The 23,840-nt window shown below is 43.1% G+C and overlaps 1 protein-coding gene across 6 annotated transcripts in view; it reads right to left on the bottom strand.

Moving 5' to 3' along the window:
- Positions 1 to 733: 733 nt before the first annotated feature.
- The window catches only part of STOX2 (storkhead box 2), a 587,281-nt gene continuing 564,174 nt past the window's right edge, over positions 734 to 23,840 (bottom strand). For 5 of the 6 annotated variants that reach the window (XM_069631478.1, XM_069631480.1, XM_069631483.1 and 2 more), the window contains one exon: positions 734 to 3,567. In XM_069631478.1, the coding sequence (XP_069487579.1) occupies positions 3,369 to 3,567 (199 nt within the window). In that variant the 3' untranslated portion in view covers positions 734 to 3,368. Of the gene's footprint in view, positions 3,568 to 21,018; positions 21,103 to 21,943; positions 22,043 to 23,840 lie in introns of all 6 variants that reach the window. The other variant, XM_069631479.1, reaches the window with a different exon arrangement.

The following is a 23,840-nucleotide window of genomic DNA, read 5'->3' as shown; positions in this document are numbered from 1 at the left end:
TCTCTTCTTGGGATAATCAGAGGGGGCTTTTGAGAGAACTATCCTCTATTCGAGATTTTAATATACAATCTGATACAAAGAATATTCTAAGGCGAAGGCGAGTGTGACGATCCTGTGTCACTAACTCGAAAGAATCACACTACAAACATATTATTTTGCTTCTTAGACGTGTAAACTGACGTATACTTCAGTAGCACCCTCATCAGGTTGCACTTACTCAACTATTCTTAAACACTGAAGAAGAACAAGTCTATTGTCTGCCGATGGATCTGACTTTTAGCTTACATCCACTGAAAGGGTGTCAACAGGACTCTCTAGTAAGGTTTGCAACAAGCAGCCAATGTGAACTTTCCATTATCTATTTAGACAGGAAAATTGATGGCGGGGAGAAACTTTTTGTAATGCACACTATATATACGAAGCACTGAAATAAGATGCGAGCCACAGGGTGGGGATGATCAGAAGTAAAGAGATCCTGAGAAGTGAGATAGAAGATGATGAAAGTGCCTGGAAGGGGTCAGGGGGCATGTCTTCTATGACACCGGTAGGAAGAAAGGAAAATTTCAGGGTTGCAGGGGAAGCACCAAAAAAAGTACTGTAAAATTTGGTAAATATAGGGATCTCAAACAAGTTCGGAATGCGAAGTATCGAGCTGTAAATCGCACATTAGGTCACGATGGACGATGTGTGGAGGAGACCCAGGTATGTCCCGGTGCACAAAAAGTCTGCTTACTTAAAGCAAATAACCAAATGTTATTTAATATTTTAAAAATTAACACAATCCAAAATGGATATTTCACAAAACACTACAGAAACAACATGAACACAATATTATCATATGGAGGGACTTTCAAATATAGGCTTACAAAAATCCCTGTTATTTTATCCTTTTTAAGTTATTATGCTAAGCATGACAAGTAAACATCCTTTACAATATGGTACACCAACACAATAAAAACCATGTTACAAATGTGCTGTTATAAATCAGTAACATTAGGGAAGACATTTCATGGACTGTAATTATTTCATATGAAATACTATACAATATAAACAAAACATCCATCTTGGATGACCTTTACAGCAACCAGAGACCAAGTATTTTTAATAGTTTTTCAGTGCAAACACATTTATACAAGGCAGTCTTGGCTGCAAAACTCCCTCCTAGCATACAGTAAAATCCTGCTTGCATTTATTAAGCTATTATGCCTAATGTCACATTCAGTCACTCACAGGTTACCTGCCAGAGTTACGACCCTTTTAGCTTTTATTACCTTGAGGAAAGTAACATCTGCGTCAGCTAATCTAACTTATTTGAAAGTAGGCAATTCAAATATTTGACAAGCCTTCTGTTGTACAAAAGTCAACCTGCCAATCATGCTTAGAGCAAGCCTATGCGTTCTGATGCAACACAATTACCAGTTGACTTCAGGAAGAAAATTAAAGCAGGGATGCGGGAGATGATTTCCATGTCTCATCTCCCTTTCACTATTGACAATGGACTCCCACTAGCCCCCTGGAGAAAAAAAAACGTTTTGTAATACAAAAGGAAACCATGGTAATGAAAACATGACTTCATACATGAGCAGGGACATAGGTAAGAGAATAGCTAACCTAGCAAAGTTTCAAAACATACTTTTTTTACAATACATTTTTACATTGCTTCAGTTTTTTTTATCATCAAATTCATGGAGGTAGTTATATGTAAAAAGTTTTTTTAAAAAAATCCATAAAAGAAACATGTTGTATTATAGAAATAATACATATCAAGTGTGCAAACTGCCAATAGTTTGTGTTGACTCTTTAACATTGAATGCAACGCAGAGATTCAGAGTCACCTAAATCTGTAAACACTTCGATTGATAGACAGCAGAGGTTTTAGGTAGATTCTATTTGTATTTCATTCCAATGTCCGCCTTCTCTACAAGCTGTATGGGGTGTTTGCGCTGAAGGCTGCAAAAGTATTTCCAATTTGTCTCAATTTCCAAATGTGGCAGCGTGCCTGTATTCTTCAAACCATGATTTGTGAGTTAATACTGCGTATGGTGCGTCTCTGCTTCTTCTCGGCGCAGGCTTCTGTTGTCTCCAGCACTACAGATGAAAAAATATTTTCACAGAGTACACGAACTTGCACATTCGTTTAAGCGAAAAATCACATTCAGCCACCACTTGCAGAATTGAGAGCAGGCCCGTCAATCGAAGTGGAAACGTGGGATTTCAGGTTCAATGTCTCTTCTCCGAATTGTAAGTAACAATACAATGAATTGCAAATACTCTAAATCCAACTAAAAGTCCAAAACGCAACCCCCCCCCCCCCACCCCAGCACGGTTTATTTTAATTGCCATAAAAAAATGTCATTTTCAAAAGCCTAATTTAGGCATCATAATCAAAAGCTAAATAAAATAGAATAATATCCTTCCATTAGAAAGAAATCAAGTCATCAGGCCACACTTGTTTTTGTAGCAGAAAGAGAACTCCCTTTTTGTACATACAAAGTATTAACTCTTTTCATGTTACAGTGGATTAGAAATATCAGCAGCACCACAAAGATTAAATGGATTTATTTTTAATACTGGAGCCATAACCATAAAGAAATATTGTTTCCTTCCGTGAGTTATTTAATGCTGCACCCATGCCAATGTTGGCATGTGACACTTGCTTCGTGTGTAGGCCAGGATCCTGTGTGGCATTAGGTAGGACTAAGGGCTACATTTCTGACAAACGTAAGATTCGAACCGGTCAAGCGTTTGTTCCTTTCATTCCTTCACGCTATAGCAAGAAGCACACAGGGTGGCAAGCACTAGCATAGAAATAACGCGCGCCGTGACAATCCTATGTGATCTAGTTTGGCACTTTTCTCTCACGGTAACTCTGGCATGTGCTTTCGAAAGCAGCGTGCCGTTTGTTTCGCCAATATGTTTAGGGTCAGAGCTCTGCGGTATACTGAACCACTGCACGAGTGGACTTCCGTTATGGGAGGCCTTGGGTGTGGGGGTGGGCAGTTCAAAATGGAGCTGGCAACTACAATACTCTGAATATGCAGATGACACGGTCAGTGTCATGACTTTCATGTGTACGTGCTCATGGTAGGAGTACCGTGCAAAAGGAAAACGTGTACAGATTTCTCTGGCTGCTGTTCCCTCATTCGAAAACTGCAAATGAAAAGAAAAAAAAAAAGCACATCATACAAAAATGAATTTGTTTCCGCTGGCGGTGGTATTGGTTTTGTTGCCCTTCGGCTACGCAAGAGCACAGTTGTTTTTAGCAAGACCCACAAAATGTGGTCATGGTGACTGTTCTGTGAGGATGTAAACATCGGTCAGTGTCCGTAAACTTGGATGAGAGGAGAAGCTCTGAGGTCGCGTGGATATCAAACACTAGTCACAGAAGCTTGCAGGCAGTTAGCAGGTTTTTGGAGTTTTTCGGCGTCAGTTGTTGAGGGGTCTGCGGTTGTGGGGCGGAAGTTGAACGGCGGAATAATCCCCCCATGAGCAGGACTGAGAGCTGGGTTCTGACGCCTGTTACTTTCCACGATACTCGAAGTATTAGAAGCCAGACTTTCGCGAGTCCTGCAGTAAAATGTACAACAAAAAGAGAAACGCATTACTTAACGCATAATAAACGACCTTCCTTCGTTTACATGTAATGTCATATCCACAAAGCATTTAAGCAGGATTATTCGCATACACTCTGGCGAAACACGTTCCAGAAGTGCTGAGCGATCACCACCTCAGGGACCTGGCGAAGAACTCAACACACAACAACGAGAGACACAATCTAGGCTAGACATAAGTGTCCTTCAATACAACGGTAACACTTCTGACAGCTTTCATTAGAAACGTTTCATCTGTGTACGATTGGATTCAAGTGCTTCGTGTCAGGGTTTTATTTAGGAAATGCGCAGCTCTCGTTTCATAAAGCCACACAAATGGTAGGCAGTCTGTCCCTGACCCACGAGCTTCCGACGCCCCTTAGCCTTCCCTCTGCTCCAAAAGCATCCCCGTAAAATATCTCCTACTAGGGGTCTGTGCACAGGGGCAGAGATTAAACGGAACCGAATGAATGCTTGGGCTGCCCCCATCAAGCGCCACAACTTCGGCCCCTTTTCATATTCAAATCACTTTGCCTCACTCTCCTTTAATGAGGAAATGGTCTCACTTGCATAGAAAGCCAACACCAGGCACCACTGGGCTAGACTAATCTGCTCACTTTGCTCTATAGCTACTTGATCTCAGTCCTGTTACCTCGTGCATACATCCCAGCTTTACTTCGCGTCAAGAAACCAGAAATGCAGAGTACAGTACACGCGCTCCACAAAGTATGTATCATAACTTGTGCATGCTAAAATAAGGTGCAAACAGGTTATACAAGAATAGGAACAAGATATAGAGGAATAAGGCGCTATAAAACATTTGAGGGGATACGAGGTAGTAGAATTGGAATGGAGCACCAACAGACAATAGAATTCAGTACCAAGAGACATATGCCAGGGCGATCGTACTACACAAGGCAAGTAAGTACCATGAAGATCTAATTGCACTATATGAGCCAGCCCTGTTGATAAAATGGCTGCTAAACATTGCAAAATAGGATGGGCCGCAGGGGTGGACTGAGAACCAAAAGAGGCCCTGGAAATAATGTTCATAGTGGCCCCATATTACACATTCTTAGCAAGCCCCACACTTTTCCTATGGAAAAATGTGGCAAGGCCCCACAAAAGGCCCAGGGTGCAGAGGCCTACCGGGAAATCTCCCGAGTTCCCTTTAGGCCAGTCCATCCCTGGGATGGAGACAATAGGGACAGTAAACGGACTTCAGTGTTTGCAGGATGAGGTGATGGAGCAGAATACAAACAGCAGGCGGAAGAGCGCACAGTGTGTGCAAGACGAAAGGCAAAGAAGTACCCATTTCCATGCACAGGTTTCTTAATTGTATTGCTCGACTGATTTCGTTGAACTAACGTTATGGGTGTGTGTATTACTTTCCTCCAATATCATTTCATCTGAGTCGCAGGGTAAGTGTGAACATTAACAATACCCTCAATTAAAAGCAAATTAAATTTTTCACATGTATTGCTAGGTATACTAAACAGTTGCAGTGACAATTAAGAATTACTTGCCAGTACCCTCAGTTTGCCTGATTTGAAGCCTAACAGCGTTCTTATAATCCGGGTTTACAGCCATGCAGATTTTTAGAGCCCAAATTGAGAATATGTGTAACAGAGGAAGAGCTTGTGGACGTCTCCTTGTGTGACCGCCAGTATAAACTAGCATACTATATCCTTAATCTAGTTCAGTATAGTGAGCAGCGGGTGTTAGTTTAATATTATAGGCCAAGTTACAATCCCAAAAGTCAAGGAATAGTGCCTATATATCATGCGTTTGCAACCTTTGGCTCTCCAGATGTTTTAGACTACAACATCTCCCATGATGCTTTACCACTGGGTACTAGCTAGGGCTGATAGGTGTAGTCCAAAACATACGGAGAGCTAAACATTGAAGACACCTGGGCTATATTTGTGTTCACACACTACTGACATGTCTCTAACAATCTTATTACAACAACACTGGTGTGCAGGAAAAAGCTCTGAAGCAGCAAGTTAAGACCGTAGACTGGATCACAAATAGAAAATCGGTGGTATTCTTAAGTTAAATAATTGTGTATTAATAATCAAAACCACTGGCATTACTCTGGGCAGCTTCCATTTAATAGTGCTCAGCTTGCCCGTGGTATTACAGAAGGTGGCCATGGATCTGAAAAGGAGTATTGGCCTTGCCACCAAGAATGATTTGCCTAGGTCTAAGTTCTCTATTGTAATGGCATAACGATTAAACAGAAGCCACCCAGAGCAATGCCAGTGGTTACAATTAAATGCTTTCCACTGACCACTATTTGTTTAGTCTATTCATATAATCACATAACATATTTCAACCAAACACAAATAACTTTTCCTAATTTAAATTAGGGGACTATACCTAGGCTGCAAACGTAAGCAGTTCCTACGTGCATTCAAAATTGCAAGTTTGAAATTTGAATGGAGCGGGTCATAGTGGAGAACAAGAAAACTCTAAAGGTCAAGGAACAATGTAAAATAAAAGGTCTCTCCGTGGACAAACTATGCAACTAGTGCAAGTCAAACCTAAAGATAAATATCTTCAAATACATTGTTATAATGTAGTACAACAAAGTGTATTGTTTGCCTGCAGCATTAAGTTCAATAGACTAAAAACACTGGGTAGACACTACTTAGAATGTCGACATGTTTTTGACAACTGATGCTTAGAAACCTGCTACCTTGCTGGAAAACAATTTCAGACTAACTATTGGCTTGATCACAGTGCTTCCCTCTGTTGTGTGGTAGGGATTCCAGTTGGTAGCTCAGCTCTCTACCTATGGCAAGGCCAAAAGCATGACTGAGCATTAACCACTTGGCTGCCATCCCCAAACTTTCGATTACTTATATCTGTTTTTGAGTTCCTGGGTGTCTGGTCCCCCGTTGCCCCAGATTTTCTATTAGGTCTCAAGAGAATGTGGTAGATTTAGTATAAACCTATGTTAGCTGTCAATTCCCAACCTCTCAGAAATGTACAGCAAGCTGTGAATCATGGTTTCACAAAGAATGTGGGGCAGCCAAATCAGAGCTGTTGCTTAAAGTCCTCAGCTAACGTGGTCAAATCTTTGATCTGCGTCACAAGGAGCTCCTATGAAACAGTTACACCTAGTAATTCAACAATTATGTATAATAATGGTTACAACAAAGGTACTGCAAACAGTGCTAGACGAGCAATAGCTCAATCATTCCGATAATCTCTAGAAAAACAACCAAAATCCGACTTGTGATGAAAGTTCCAGCACCCCCTAGTTTTTATAGCCCTCCTCGAGTCTCAAAAAGCTGCATTACTTAATTGTGAAAGCTCTGGCTTCCCAAACGTTAGTCAAAGCATCCGGACCATATAGGCTACAGTGAAACATTTTAAAAATACGAGCAACAAATCTCCGTTTCTTTTCTTTCCTTATGACATTGTTCAACACCACGTCCAAGCACCATTGGATCCCCGATCCATGGTATATATAATGCAGACAGTCCTCATTCATAACAAAAAAGAACCAAGACTGGTAATTTAAATTATCGTCCACTATCCCTTCTGGGCAGTTTAGGTAAAGTCTATGGTAAAGTTCTTTTGCATCATTGAGACGAGTGGTGCAGGGATAATGATACACCATCATATCGCCAGGTAGGCTCTCGTCTGAGCGTTCGCACAGGCAATCAGGTACTTAAGGCTCCATCTACTCATGTGAACGTTTGCAGTGACAAAGGGGAAAAGGGAGAAGCTCAAAATGCTGCCTTTGACTGCAAGACAGCATTCTATTGTGTAGAGCCTTCTCTCCTATGGCCTACATTGTTCAATCTCAAAATATCTGAGTTATTTGTTTATAAACCATGATTTTCCTTCAATAATAACTATGCAACAGTTGAAAGGGTGTAGAGAGCAATACAACCCAATTGTTCCAGAGGGTGTGCAACAGTCATGCACACGCATATGCGCCAGACCCATACCTTTTTTTCCCCAATATTCATGAATGAGTCCACAAGAATGTTATTGAACGCCAATGGACCTATATTGAATGACAATACCTTATTACCCAATTAATGTATTCCAATATTGAAAACTCCCACTGGCCGCCAAAAGAAATGCTCATGCAATTTGTGTGTAATGCACGAAAATCCCTGAAATTACATTTATCAGGAGAGTATCATTACAATGAAGGCATTTGATTATCTGGGAGTTAGCGTAAATAAAGGCCCATGGCCTCATCAAGTTCTGAAAAGTGAACTTACATTGGAAAGGCGGGAAGGGTCATTCTAGGGATTCCAAGGTGTCTGGGGGCAGAGTCATGAAGTCCTGCCCTAGAACTTTGTAGAACTTTTATTGCTCCTCAGCATTTTATAGTGCTGATGTTTGGGGTCAAATCAGAAATTGTGCTAGCGAAAATAAGCTCCTAAAATCTGCTGGCCCTGCCAATAAGAACCCCAATGATCACAGGGAATGTATAACTGGGCCCATTGTGAATGGACCAGTAGCTGCTTGTAAAACCATACTGTATTGATTCAGGCGCGAGTAGAGTTTGCCAGATCTTTTGGCGACTAGGAAAGCACTACAATATGTCATGGCTTTAACTGGGACCTCCGCATGGCCCAGTTAAACAATGTAAAGTTTATGGTCAATGCTCTCAGTCTCGGCTATTTATAGAATACTCTCACCTTAATTACAAGCAACTCCAATTTGAGCTACAGTTTTATATTTTAACAGAAGATTGTTTGCATTCCACTTAACTTTCTCATCACGAAGGAGACACTCTGGGGTATTGACTTATGGCAATATTTTCCCACGAAAACTACATATGGAATGTTATGTTAATTACACTTATAAGGCGCCAAAGCCCTTAGGCATCCAGGCGCCGAAAGATAGAGGTAGAAGACTAGCTAAGCTGGAATTAATCTATTTAAACAGTATTGTCTTCAACTGTTTACGAAACACAAGGTGGTTCTCTGTCGTGTGCATCTGTGTCGGAAGAGAGTTCCAGGCTTGCGCGCCTCAGACACAAAAGGCCTGACCTAAGCCACGAGACATTTTTATCTGGGGCAAAACTAACATAGATCCAACTGAGGAGCGTGAACTTCTTGTTGGTTGGTAGACATTGATTTTCTCCTTCAAATATGCGGGAGCATTTCCAAAAATACATTTATGACACATGGTAAGTATTTTAAATTGGATCCTAGCTGCCACTGGAAGCCAGTGCAGTTTTTTCCTGGCTGCACTGGTGGGTTCTGAAACTTTTCACCTGAAAGATGATTCTGACAGCTGCATTTTGTATCCTCTGCAGCTGTTGGATGTCAGTTTTATTAGCTCCCCCCAGCAGTGCATTGCAATAGTCAACACAAGGCAATATTACTGCTCTCACAAGTTTTATGCGATTTTCTACTGAAATCAATGGGGCTACTTGTCTCCAAACCTTTAGGTGATAGTTTGTATTAGTAGAGATGGCAGTGACATGTGCCTCGCTATCCAAGTTTTCCTCCATATAGGTACCCAAGGTCTTAACTTTCTTTACGGTTTTAATTTTAGCACCTTCTATCATGAAACAATTGTAGTCTTGGCTTAGTTTGGATTGGGCATGCTGAGAGCCGAAAAGCATCAGCTTGGTTTTAGCAGCATTCAAACAGAGCCAATTAGTTGACATCCATTGCTTTATGACTTTGTATGCTTTGGCTACCGTTTGCTGATCAGCCTCATAATTCCCAGTTATGTTCAATACTAATTGGAAGTCAGCTGCATAGTTACAGAAAAATATTCCTAAGGATTCCAGCTCGATACATAAGGGAAGAATGTAAATATTGAACAACAGGGGAGGGAGACATGCTCCCTGGGGGACTCCACATGTAATGACCTGTGGCTCAGAAGTACAGTCACCCCAGTGGACACGAGGTTGACGACCCTCCAAAAAAGATCTAAGCCAGGACATGGCATTTTTAGAGAGTCCACCGACCGACGCCATTCTGTTGAGCAGGATCTTATGGTCTAGCAAGTCGAAGGCTGCCGATAGATCTAATAACGTCACCAGCCCCGACTTGCTATGTTCCAATTTATCCAACATATGTGTTTGAAGATCCAATAAAGCTGTTTCCATTCCATGGAAGCTTCGAAACCCTGATTGCTTCACATGTAGTATGCCAGAGTTGAACACATGGGATTGTAGCTGGATGGTCGCTGCCTTATCTATAAGTTTAAGGAAAAATAGTGTGTTTGTGATTGATAAAAAACAATGTCTGGATCCATCAGACACAACTAATTTAAGACCAAAGGGGTGACGGCCACATTTTTAATAGAGTGAGGGATAGAACCTGTACAGAAAGAGGACTTTATAAAACTGCAAAGAAAAGGCGCAAACAGTTCTTGATGTTCCAGTATATATTTTGATGGAAAAAGTTCACCTGGGCAATTTGTGGGATGCATATCTTTCAATAACAACAATGTTTCAGCTAGATTTGGTTCTGCAAAATTATGATTACCTAAGGTACTAATAGGGATACCTAATTTAGATATTTTTGGTGCTAACAGAGGATTGGGCAAAGGAGAAATTAGTAATTCTTGCTCAATTTTCTTTTGTGCCTTCAAGAGTTTGTCTGCAAAAGCCTTCTGGACTCTACTACAGTCATTTGTAGTGGGTTTGATCAAGGGATTACAAACAGTAGGTTTTTCCCATAACCTAAAGAGACGAAAGAGCTCTTTAGTTTTATCTCAGGCTTGGTTTATTTGCACATCATAGAAGGATTTCTTAGCTTCTATAGTCATCACTCTATAACGCTTTTCAATGTTTCCAAGCTTGCAGATTATCATCCGTTTTGTTTTTATGCCAAGTATGTTCAGCTTGCCTTTTAGCGATTTTAAGTTCAGCTAATGCGGGCGAAAACCACTTATGACGATTAGGCCGATCTTTAACTGTTGAATGGGAACATATTTCAACCAAACACAAATAACTTTTCCTAATTGAAATTAGGGGACTAGGCTGCAAGTGTAAGCAGTTCCTACGTGCATTCAAAATTGCAAGATTGAGATTTGAATGGAGCGGGTCATAGTGGAAAACAAAAAAACTCTAAAGATCAAGGAACAATGTAAAATAACAGGTCTCTCCGTGGACAAACTATGCAACTAGTGCAAGTCAAACTTAAAGATAAATATCTTCAAATATATTGTTTAATTTAGTACAACAAAGTGTATTGTTTGCCTGCAGCATTAAGTTCAATAGACTAAAAACAGTGGGTATTCTAATAGAGACCACTTAGAATGTTGACATGTTTTTTTTGTGCTTTTATACACTGGACAGAAGCAGTAATAGTTCTACAGTATATGGAAGGTCTATTTCTGTCTTGTATGTTGAAAGCAGATCAATCTTTGGGTTTGGACAGTATGCATATTTAATGGAGTATTTTCATATGAAATTGCTTTACCTAAACCTTGGCTGGGCATTCTACCATTATCCACAACATCATGCTATCAGAACAAATAATGCAGTTGATGCGTGCCCATGCTGTTCTATTCATACTGCTTTATATGAAAATTAGAAAGTATGGCTTTTACCAACCAGTTTTGACTTCTAGTTGGTTTAGATTATTTTGAGATGCACTGGCACTTTCAATCCACAGATTAGAAGCGAGCACATTATTTCTGCTGTGGACAACTTTTTAAAACTAGCATGGATATTACAAAGAAGGATAGTAGTACTGCACATTAATTTTTTATAGTTTAATGTATAAATGCTACTGCTCTTAATATTTGTAAATTCCCTGAGCGATTGACTGTGTGCATTTTTTAACCAATGATTACTTTTTACTGTATATATGATGTGCGTCTGGATTATTGTTTGCATTTCTATGGTGCACCAGGCAAGTTCTTGGCTGTGCAGGCTGTGGCCATCAAGGTCGTGTGCCAGACCAATCTGCTGCACAGAACCTAGATGGACATGTCCTTGTGGCACCATACTTTAACTGGAGGAGGTGGTGCATTTCAGTGCTTTTTTTTAATGTTTGGCAAGTAAACCAGTTAGGAAGTTATTTATAATTCATGTGTGGACAACCTCTACTTAATTAAAGCTAAAATTAAAAAGGTGAATATTCAGACAGCCATAGAGTATCTTGCCATCTACTGCTCAGATACCCCATTATTAACCCCCAAATATACCACCCAAAAAAGAATTATTGGAAAAGGATCATGTCTCGTACAGGTGATGTCTTCATGTTGACTGTGATAGGTTAAAATTTCCAACTGGATGCATGCAAACAACCTCCATATCACTTGTACGGTTTGATGCGAAAATGATTAGAGTACTATAGAGGTAAAGAGTCAAAACCTCTGTTCACGTCCATCATATGTAAAGAAAAAACATTTTGAGTATGATTGGCCGTGTACGATTGAGACAATCGGTGGATACAGTTCCTACAAGGATTATGCACGCTTTGTGAAAAAGAAAACCGCGTTCACTGCATCTACTGTGTTTTCCCTGCGACAAGGCTTGATTTTTTAAAATAAGATTGAAATTGTATCAACTTCGTATGAATGATAGACACTGGCACCCTAAAAATGTCTAACACTAATACGTCCCGCTTTTGCCTTTGCAGCAATTAACCTTAAAACACCTTGTCATTCTCTACCCTAACTTTGAAACTGCTAGACTAGCAGTCTTTGGCAAATTTACTATTGGTGTAAATAGCTAATCAAGGGACTTTTTAATGGACACACTGTATGGGGGTGAGAATCTCTTACTGGTCTTATCACTTACTCGTCTTTTGGACATAATTGAGGATCAACTGTCCCCATTTGGAATTGTGTAGTGAATTTAATTTTAACATTGTATATAAATGACTCTTTTAGTCAATATTATGGTGATTATCATTGAGCTCACATATAGGTTTACATATAAGTTTTAATTCGCAATACTATTGTGTTTTTTAATGATGTAACTGCAGGAACATCTCAATTACTAATTTCTCTTTACAAATCAGACTTTATCTGAATGGGCGTGATGCTAAATATCAGTTTTTGCACATTGTCCTTTTTGCACAAATGGACTAGACCATTTTAACATGACCTAAAATGTATCCTTAATTGAATGCTTGTTTGTTGCTCTGAGTAGGCTTTGCACTTTAGCAATTTTGCACGTGTATTGGATATTAATCTGAGTGAATATATGTTTTAGGCTTTAAGTTATAATAAAGTGGTATGGGAGACATTACTCACCGTAATCATATTTCTGATGCTTGTATCTGCTTAGATTCACATGCTGTGCATAGGCCGACATCTAGTGGAAGCTGCGGAGTATTACAGTTCGTTTTTTGAAACTCGAAAAGGGGCGTCGAACTGGGCGTGCCAGTGCGACGTCCACTGTACCCATGATCCCTCACGTGTGTAGGACCCTCAGATTTTATTTTTTCTGACATGTGGTAGCATAAAGAGTAGCGTGAGTAGAGTATCCAAGCAAATAAGAGATAAGACTACAAGCATCCATGCGCCTTCTCTCAGAGGGGAGGAAGGGCGGGCGCATGTGAATCTAAGCTGATACAAGCATCAGAAATACAATTACGGTGAGTAATGTATCGCTTCTGAGGCTTGTGGAATCTGCTTAGATCACATGCTGTGCATAGATTAGAGAGTAGTGTTAGAAGGAGGTGGGATGTGAGAAGGGTCATGAGCGAACAAATGTCTTAGAACTGCTTGTCCCACTTGAGTATCTGTCTTGGAATGAGTGTCAATGCAGTAATGCTGAGTAAAGGTGTGAATAGAGCTCCATGTAGCTGTTTTGCAAATGTTGTCAAGGGGTACATTTGCAATGAAAGTCAGAGTGGCTCCAGTACCTCTTGTGGAGTGGGCCCTCAGCGTAGAAGGCAGGGTTTTGTCTGAAAGGGAGTAGCACAATTGGATACATCCGACGATCCATTTAGAGATGGCACCTTTAGAGAAGCAATCTCCTTCTCTGCCTAGAGCTACAGAGACGAACAGTTGATCTGTCTTTCTTAGCGGCCTGGTCTTGTCCACATAGTAGAGGACCGCACTCCTCACATCTAATGTGTGGAGTTTCACCTCAGCAGAGCTTTTGGGTTCTTGGAAGAAGGCCGGTAGCTCAATGGATTGGTTAACATGGAATTTTGAAATGAACTTAGATGAAAACCTAGGGTGAGTGCGTAAAACCAGTTTATCCTTATGAACAGTAAAGAAAGGATCCTGCACTGACAGAGCCTGAATTTCACTGACCCTTCTTATGGATGTAATGGCTACTAAGAAGGCAGTTTTATAAGTCAGGTGTTTGAGACTAGCTTTATGCATGGGTTCGAATGGAGGACCCATGAGTTTAGCAAGCACCACATTAAGGTCCGGACCTGGTGGTGGGTTAGAAATTGGAGGGTGGAGTCTCTTTACCCCTTCCATGAAGGCTTTCACCACTGGCACTTTCCACCATGACATTTTTATGGGAAGTGTAAGCTGACAACGCCGCCAGGTGTACCTTGAGTGAATTAAATACCAACCCTGCATCCATTAAGTGGAGCATATAGGTGACAATATTGGAAGGAGTGCAATCAATAGGCTTCATTTGCTTATTCTGGCACCAAATAACTAATCATTTACACTGATCAAAGTAACAGTGTCTTGTGTTAGGTTTTCTAGACTCTTTCAAGATGTCCATGCATCTGTAGGGTAAATTGAGATGGCCAAACTCTAGGACTTCAGGAGCCATGCTGCCAAGTTCGTTGGGTTGGGGATGCACGGTTTGTCCTCTGTGCTGTGAGAGTAGATTGTACCAGCACAGGCGTTTGATGGGGGTCGCACCCTGCCAGTTTGCATAAGTGTGGAAACCACGGTTGTCTCACTCAGATAAGAGCAACTAGGATGAGCGTCGTCGATTCCCTGTGTATCTTGTTGACCACCTTCCTTATCAGAGGGATTGGTGGAAAAGCATAGGCAAACATCCCTGACCAATTCATCCATAGAGCGTTCCCCTTGGAGCCTGGCTGGAGGAACCTGGATGCGAAATATGGGCATTGTGTGTTTTCGCTTGTGGCGAACAGGTCTACAGTTGGGAAACCCCACTGAGAGAAGAGATCTTCTACAACTTCTTTGTGTAGTCACCATTCGTGTTCCTCTGGGAGGGGATCTCTGCACAAAGCGTCGCTAGTGAATTGAGATCCCCTGGAACATGATGGGATGACAGGTAAATGTTCTGTCTGAGTGCCCATCTCCAGATTTTCTGGGTAAGCTTGGATAGATCTGGCAAACGAGTGCCCCCTTGTTTGTTTATGTAAAACATCGCCATCATGCTGTCTGTTAGGACCTGCACTGAGAGGTTGGATAGGTGGGGCTTGAACGCCCAAAGCGCTCTGAAGACTGACAGAATTTCTTGCAGGTTGATGTGATTCTGAGCCACTGTGCGAGACCAGAGACCCTGAACTGTGTGGTGAAGGAGGTGAGCTCCCCACCCTGACAGGGATGCGTCTGTTGTGACGACGGCTTGTATTTCTGGATCATAAAAGGGTTTCCCCCCTTTGTAAGATTCTCTCTTGTCCACCAGCGAAGACTCCGTACTAGTGTTGGTGAAACAACCACTAGACCATCCCACTGACCACTTGCTGAGACCACTGTTTCGTCAACCATTCCTGCATGGGTCGCATGCGCAGGCGGGCGTGGGGAACCAGGTAAATGCATGATGCCATCATGCCTAGTAAACACATCGCTTTGCGCACCCTTATCTGGCGACCGGACTGATAGAGGAAAGAATTCGGAATCTGTTGCTGCAAATTCCTCCGATGGAAAGGCTAACCCCTCTTGGGCGTCTAGGTCAGCTCCTAGGAACTGTTTCGAGGTGCTTGGCACCAGGCTTGATTTCTTTTCTCATTGATTGAGAAGCCCAATTGGAAGAGGAGGTCGATTGTTCTTTGAATGCTGGATCTGCAAATTGCGGGGGTTTCCCCTGTGATGAGCCAGTCCTCCAGGTAAGGGTACACTGGGATTGCCTCCTTGCGTAGGTGCGCCACCACCACCACCAGTACCTTGGTGAATACCCTTGGAGCCGAGGCTATCCCGAAGGGCAGCACCTCGAACTGGTAGTGCTGGTTGTCTGGGAACATGGAATTATGAAAACAGTTATCTTTCATATCTAACGTTGCCATGTCATCTCCTTCTTTTAATAGGGGGATTACTTCCTGTAGTGTAGTCATGCAGAATTTTTGTGGCTTGACATACTTGTTTGCAGGACGCAACTCTAATACTGGGCGCATCGTTCGATCTTTTTTTGGAACAAGGAAGTAAGTTGAATAAATACCCTCGTTTACCTGGTTGCCCGGGACAAGTTCTATTGTGTCCTTTGCAAGAAGAATGATCTCCTCGAGGAGGATTCTTTGGTGCTCCAAGGAGTGTATCTTCTGTCTTGGAGGATGGTTGCGGGGGTGTTCCAGTAGCTCTATATAGTATCCCGCGGACACTGTGTACAGCACCCATCTGTCCGAAGTGATCCCTTCCCATGCGTGGGTGAAGATGGAAATGCACACCGCCTACTCGGGATGCATGGGAAGGGACCCGGAGCGGAACGTCACTGCTGTTTATTTGGAGGTGTAGCGCCTCTACCTGGGCTGCCTCCCCCCCTAACGCGGCCCCTCTTTTGACCTCTGGAGAAACTTTGGGTAGCCTGTTGGTTGCCGCCCCATGAGGTTCCTTGGTTCTGATAGCAACTGGACCCTATCTGGGAGTTTTGGCCACGAAAGTGACAATTGTTATTTCCCTGTTGGCCTGGGGGCTTATTTGTTAGTTGGCCGAGGGACTTTAAGGTGTCATATTCGTCCTTAGCCGTCTTCAGTGATTCCTCCACTGTTTTCCCAAACAGGACATTTGGTTCTAGGGCGGCTTGGGTGTCGGGTTTAAACCCTGATTGCCTTAGCCAAGGGTGTCATTTAATCACTGTGCCTTCTGCCATCAGCCTCCCTGCATTGTCTGCAGCATCGAAGTTTGCCTTGAGAATGCATCCAGACACTGATCTTCCGTCTGACGCAATTTGGGCCAACTGGCTCTTTAGAGGTTCTGGTGCAGAGACAATGAGGGCAGCTACCTGTTCCCATTGGTGACATTTGCAGCTTGCTAACAGAGTGATGGTATTGGCAATGCGTGCTTGGTAAGCCGATGTGGATGCCACTTTCCTCCCTAGAGCATATATTCTCTTGCTCTCTTTGTCCGGAGGTTGCTAGTGGTGTTCCTGCTCTCTTTCTGGTGGTTGTATCCACTAATGAGTTGGGTTTTAGCTGACCCCTTATGTACAGTGGGTCAGAGGGAGTGGCCCTAAATAGTTTTTCTACTCGTGGGTTAACTGCCCTAGTAAGATTATGGGTCACCAGAGAAGGATCGATTCTGCGTTGAATTGATTCTAAAATGGGGATAGTTTGGGCAATGTATTTTTTTTGTCCCCTAGAATTTCCTCTGCAAAATCTCTCTCCTCTTGGGCACCCCGAGTGTCAATTTGGAAATGGGCTGCAGCCTTGGCTAAAACCTCATTAAGTAAAGGCCGATTGTCAACCAGTGAGTCATTCACAGGAGGGTCCTTGGGAATAGGGGAGTCGAGACAATAGGCCTCCACCTCGTCTTCCTCCTCCTCCTCTTCCTGGTCCTCATCGTCTCCATAGTAATCGACCCCAGTCTTGTCGTCCAGCATTTGTACTTCCGACTCTTCACCATAATGTTGGTAAGGCTCAACACTAAAAGGGTCTGAAATCAACCCCTGAACTGGAGTCTATGTACGGAGTCTCTTAGTAGGAGGTTGAGGGTCTTTGGATCCCGAAGGGGCAGAGGTAGCTGCAGTACTATGATAGCTATGGAAGAAATGTGGGTCTTTTTCGTATAAATCTACAAAAAAGGACATCCTCCTCCTCATTCTATCAATGTCCTCCGGGTCCCATTGTCTTGAACTGGGGATAACCCTCTCCTGATAAGGTTCCTCACTTATCTCTGTTCCGCGAGTAGGAGGAGGGACAGACTTTCCCTTGGTGACAGGCTCAGGACCCTTGGATTTTTCTCTGTGTTTCCCCTTCTGAACCCGATGTTCAGAGGCTTTCTTATGTTGTTTTTTCCCCCCTTTCCCCATGTGTTGAGGAATGTTTACCTGTGTTACGCTCACCTGGCTCCCACAGGGGAGTCGGTCGGACCCGGACAGCTGCGGTCTCCACCCACGTGATGCGTAGTGCAGCGATGACTGACTGGATCTGCCCTCCTAATCTTGTCTGCTTAAGCCGTAGAAATATTCTCCTGCAAGTGGAGAGATGGATTTAGCCACTTGTGGATTCAAGTGATGGCACCCCCACAGTCCTCCCCAACTAATCACCTCCGAAATGCCCTCACAGCAATCTCACCTTATATTCTTGAAAGATGAGCTCTCCATCCTGCGTGGATTTGCAGGGGCGCGACGATTCCAGTTACTTCACTGGTTTGAAGGCTCGGGAGAGTTCTGGAGAGTATTGACTCAGAGGTTCCTGGTGAGGAACAGTAAGTATTAAGTTCATAGAGTTCAATATGTCGATGTTCACCCTTGTTCCCCTCCCTTCCTTTCTTGTCTTGCAGCTGGCTCGTGAAAAGATGCTCTTGTGGCAGCTGGTGGCGCTCAGGTAAGAGTCTGTATTACCCGGCGCTGTCGGTAAATGTTGCACGAGGAAAACATGTTGTTTTGTCTCTCTTTACAGATGCGGCACGTGAAAATATGGAGAGTCACAAAAGGATGTCTCCGGTGGTAAATCAGCTAAGTCTATGGTGGTAAGAATTATATTTGTTGGTTCCCTCGGCTCACCTTGTGGTTTTCTTTTGTCTCCTAGGTGCCGAAGTTCGGCGAAGAAATGATGGAGGCAGTGCCGACCCGAAGGATGCTGTGGAGACTGGCGATTATGGCGCTGCAGCTGGAGGTGCTGCGCGTGCAGAAATGATGTTCTTTAGAGGTCCGGAGACAAGATGGATGCAGAATCAGGTGTGGAATAGAAATAAGTTTGTTTTCTAACCTTGTCCCTTTCTTTTCCCTTTGTTTTAGGAGCTCCGGATTCGAGGCGGGCGTGGCAGAAGACTGGATGCAGGCTGCAGGCATGGTGAGTGTTACGCTGCTGGATGCAGAATAACGCGAAGCGTGCGTTGCTAGTCGGGCGTGGTTTAAATAGCCTCAAAAGTAGTCCCAGGTAAGAAGTCCCTAGAACCACACCCGAGTAAAAAATAGTCCCTGTAGAAAAATAGTCCCTTTCAGGCTTCATGTTGGATTGGAGTCATTTGCAGCATGGTTGGCCTGAGGTAAGTAATGACTATGAGCCTGGCGCCTCAGGCGCCAGGAATGAACCCAGATAGCCCCTAGCCGGGACTGCTGAGGTTTTACTAAATGTCTAGATGCCTGCTCTCGGGGCTGATGGGCTTGGTCCGGATGCCTCGGGGTAGGCATCATGACAACCTGACCCTTTGGGGTTTCCTGAATCTTTTGACATCTGGCATCGAGAATTGGAGGTGGAATCATGAGGAAGGGGCGTTGAATCTCGGAAGCAGACCTGGAACGTACTACAGGAGTAGCCGTTGAACGTGCTACCTGGGGGAAGAGGTCAGATTCGTTTTCTGACGACAATACCTCTGACTTTTGGTAATGTGGCACTTTTAGCAATCGTGGTCGGTTGCTGTGTGTCATGAGGCGACTGACCTGGAACATCCAAAGGACACCGAATTGGCGGACCGCTCTCTATGTGCCTTCTTATGCCGATCACTCAACACACGTGTCGAATCTCGGACGGGGTTAGTATGTTTGGTGGAAGAGGAGTGTGTTGCGCTCTTGCCGCCGGGTGATGTCCCCATAACTGAACCGCCGGTCAGTCCTCCGAGGTCGGGGGCTAGCGCGTGGGAGGCTAGCGCGTGGGGGGCTAGCGCGTGGGGGGCTAGCGCGTGGGGGGCTAGCGCGTGGGGGGCTAGCGCGTGGGTGCCAACAACACCCATGTGCCCTCGCCGTCCGATAGGGCGGCGTTGCTGCCATCGCTGAAGGAACCCACTGCGTCCATGGCCTCGAGCTGCCTGCCGTAGTGGGCCCAACGCCTGGTCGAGCGGTCCTTGAGTGTCTTGGCTTTGAAGAGCTTAAAAGCTCTACAATTCGCCTGGGGATGGTCCGTTGGAAGACACAGGTTACAGGTATTAGGTTTGTCTACCCAGGGAAACTTACGTTTACACTTCGGGCAGAATTTAAAGGGAGTACTCTCCATATGTCACTATTTGGCAGCGGGCGGGTCTATGTAAGAAACGAGTGTGTGTGTGTATATCCACCCCCCACTATGCCTACTTGCACAGGGCCGAGGCCAGAGGCCTTCCAAAGCCCAAATTCTGTTGTGTAGTCCCGACGGCTGTTCTTCCTCGGTCTTGAGTACCGACGGCGATCTTCGACATAGGGTCGGAGAACGGGTATTTTTTTGTCAAATATAAGATAAATGGCTATTAGCCAGGGAATTCCGCAATTATGCTTCCAACAAGTATTGCGGAAAAAAACAATCTGATGGTCTTACACGCGTGAGGGATCATGGGTACAGTGGACGTCACACTAGGGATAGTATTACTGGCACACCCTAGTTTGACACCCCTTTGAGTTTTGAAAAACAAACAGTAATATTCCGCAGCTTCCACTAGATGTCGGCCTATGCACAGCATGTGATCCAAGTAGATTCCACAAGCCTCAGAAATATATATAACCATATACGAATAAAAACAAAGCCTCGATTGTCACGTGGGATTATTAGACAAAAAAAACACCTATGTAGAACACTTCTTGAATGTGGGTAGGATATTGTTTGTCAAGCAGATGCATTTACATTGACAATAAGTGCATATACAGACCCATGCATCTCTGTTGCCAGGCTAATGCGTCAAACAGTGAGGTCATAAGTGATGTCATTGGAAATGTTATAGTTCGGGACAAAGTTAAAATTCTGTGACTACATCCTAGCCTCATTTGTTTACTTTACTATATTTTCATAGAGAAAACCTAAAACTGTTCTTGAAGCTATTTCACTCAATTTTCTTCATCCTTAGTGAACAAAGTGTAATTAAACTATTTATGAATTGGCAGTTAATGAAAGATAATTGCACTATGGGGTATATGCACATGCGTCTTCAGTTTAGGTATTGAATCAATCTTTTCTGCATTTGTTGAAAATTCAGGCAAACTAAAGGCATACTTTTAGTCTGAAAGCAGAAGCACCACTCCCAGACATGTTATTGGCAAGGGAAGCATGGGCAAAAAACCTGAAATAAATGGTATCGGCGTGGGACAGCAACTAAAGGAAAGAAAACATATTGTGACAAGCAGAAAGAAATTGTTAGTGGACAAATGACCCCACATCTGGAGGTAATTCCTTGGGACGAAAAAGGGAAAGACTACAACATAAACACACCCCATCACTTAAATGAGTTTACGCAAGGAAATACTTACAGTGAAATAGCTGGTCAAGGAATGGGACTGGCCAAAAAGCCCTTACCCCTTGTCGTTCTTGATCAGAAGGGGTCAGTGGATTGCCTAAATTATCCAAAGGACACAGAAATGGGGTTATAAGGTAAGGAACACATCCTTATGTCTTTAACACAGTGATCATTAATTCAATGTTAGGCTTGGAACAGCATCCATCTATCCAGGAGTATAAAAGCAGGAAGCAAGGAATCTGTAGAGAGGCTTGATCAAAACACATTTCTGGTCCAATCTCCTGAAGAAGGATAAGCATCCACTGCAAGCTTTTTAAAGAACATCTCTTACGGGCAGACCTCCAGGATTCATGCACCTAAGAAATACCCCCGCTTTAAAACAGATTTTGACAATAAGATGTCAAGAGGAAAGCCTTCTTTCTTGGCAATATAAAATGCAGACTTCAACTGGCCACTTGCACTTAAGAAGCAAAAAGGACTGCCTTGGGTCAGTTATAAAACAGGAGATTATAGGACTGTCAGAAGGACGGAGTACTCTTCTAGCCTGAACCATACAACAATGATCCCTTTTGAATTTCCTTTGAAGTGAAGAGTTAGTTCAGCCCACTTCCACATAACAATGTGGAATGGACCAGGACTCACCAAAAAGGAAGTTGAGAAATATTTGCAATAATAGGGACATACTGTCACCAAACAAAAGCAGGACAGAACCATTACTATCGATGAGCACACAGTCCTTCGTTGGAACTCCAAAATCACTGCCTCAACCTAGACTCAACATCCAGAAAAAATATTTTCTGTTTCAGAATAATGAAGAAATGTCATGCGCTTCAAGCAAAGAGACATGAGTGGCTGTGGACTGGTTAGGGGTTGTAGTTATGAATTAACTTTCAGCTCTCAGGAAGAGTGCAGAAAGGATCAATACTTTTGGGAAATACCTTTAATCTTCCTTTTTCCTGCTCCCAAAGCCACCACGTGGACTCTGCGAGAGCTGGGGCAAGGCACTTATCCAGGCCTTCTTGAAGGAATTCCAAAACCTGAGGGATGGAACACACAAGTAGAGGGATTACTCATCACCTCCGCACACCAATAAAGAACACGAGCCCCTCCTGCATTAGTAGGCAGAGAGAAAGTATGAATGATTATTTTATACAAGGCACAGTCTCTGGGTACACCAATTCATTAGCACTTGCTGGTAAGCTTAACATGCAGTGATGGCTGCCATGGAATAGAAGACAATGCAATAGAAGCGTATGGGAAGAAAAACTGCAAGAGAATAGAAGGGAAATGAATGCTGATAAACAAAGCAAAAACAGGGAGAATTTATAACCATGGGGAACATATGCAGAAAAACGTTAAGTGATTAGATGTAGAGTATGAGGCAGAGTTTAAAGCAGACATGTGAACAGGGGAAGCGATGATCAGGGACGGCAGCCAGCAAATAAACACACCCCACCCCCCCCCCCCGACACCCATGTTGAAAATGATAAAGAAAAAGCACACAGAAGAAGAAAAGACAAAGAAGGTGAAAAACAAAATAGAAATGGAAGCAACATGCCCAAAAAACAAGTGAACGCAAGAACAAAAGAAGGCACATGGCATTTTTAAGAAAGTAAAGGCTCTTGCAGGTACAGTGCGTGGTAATCGGTGAACATGGAGGGAAAGTTAAATTAAAAAAAACACCTTTAATTAATAAAATTCACTGCATGGAAATAGCCTCATTCCAACAGGGGAAGAGGAGGGAATCCAGTACAGCAGGAAACACTCACTCAGTCCTTCCTTCCTGCAAGTTTAATGGAACACATCGATTCTTTTTTATTAAGTGGCTCATTTGGTGTTGTAAATCGAGCTTGGTACCCTGCTGAGGAGAAAGCTAGCAAAACCCATGAGGAGAGGCAAATGCCACTGAGCTTAACAGGCCACCAACCTCCCACTTCGTGAAGGGTCAGCATTGCAACAGCAAGTCAAATCTGTGTCTCCTTCCCTCCAACTACCTTTCTGATCGTTCACCACCCTTTTGTATCGAATGAAATTCTGTAAATCTAGTAGGGGGCACGGGAACGGTTGCTCTTCTGGAATATGGTGAAGACATCAAGGGCTGAACTATTAATTCTTGCATCCGCAAAACATGGCCATTACAATAAAAGCCTGCATCCAGCCTTCAGCTGCTTCTTTAACAGCACTTCAGGATAGCATACAGATGTTGAGTGCAACATTGTAATGGTATGATAACTTAGTACAGCAAGGTGCAAACGAAGAAAAACAGATAACATGTATTTCTACAAGTGGCTAGAGTTTGGTATGATTATTATTGGTTTGCTCGTCATCGGGCAAGCTCAATTTCAGTGGAATTAAGTAATCCAATGCTTTTCCGATTTTAGCAGAAACTGGGAGACCTTTTGAGTCAACAAGTGGAACCCTGCAAATTTAAATGTTTCAAGCAAATAATCAAAGGTGGCCAAAAAGGGAATATTGGAAATACTCTGGTGAGAACCTTCAGTAAAAACACATCTGTGCCCTTCAAGAGGGAGCATAGAACCTCGAAGACTAACATTTTGGAATGTCAAGAACACAACAATGTGCTGAGCCTAGAATCTACGGTCTTCATAGTTAACCTGTTAATGAGTAGCATTCCCGACCCAAAAAGATCGTCATGTCCTAGGCGTCACTAGACCTATTTTTCAATACAGAGAAGCAGACCATCTCAACTGGTTTTTACATTCTGGTTAAACACGCTTACTAATACCCACAGAAGGCTGATGGCTCACAGGACTGGCAGGAAATCCAAAGAAATGGCGGGGAGTAAAACGTACAGAGGTACGTGAACAGACATGA

This window comes from Ambystoma mexicanum, chromosome 6q (genome assembly GCF_040938575.1).
Source record: "Ambystoma mexicanum isolate Mex_15411 chromosome 6q, UKY_AmexF1_1, whole genome shotgun sequence".
NCBI classification, from domain to species: Eukaryota; Metazoa; Chordata; class Amphibia; order Caudata; family Ambystomatidae; genus Ambystoma; species Ambystoma mexicanum.
Note: the sequence above shows the minus strand (reverse complement) of the source record. Positions and strands in the feature narration are given on the sequence as shown.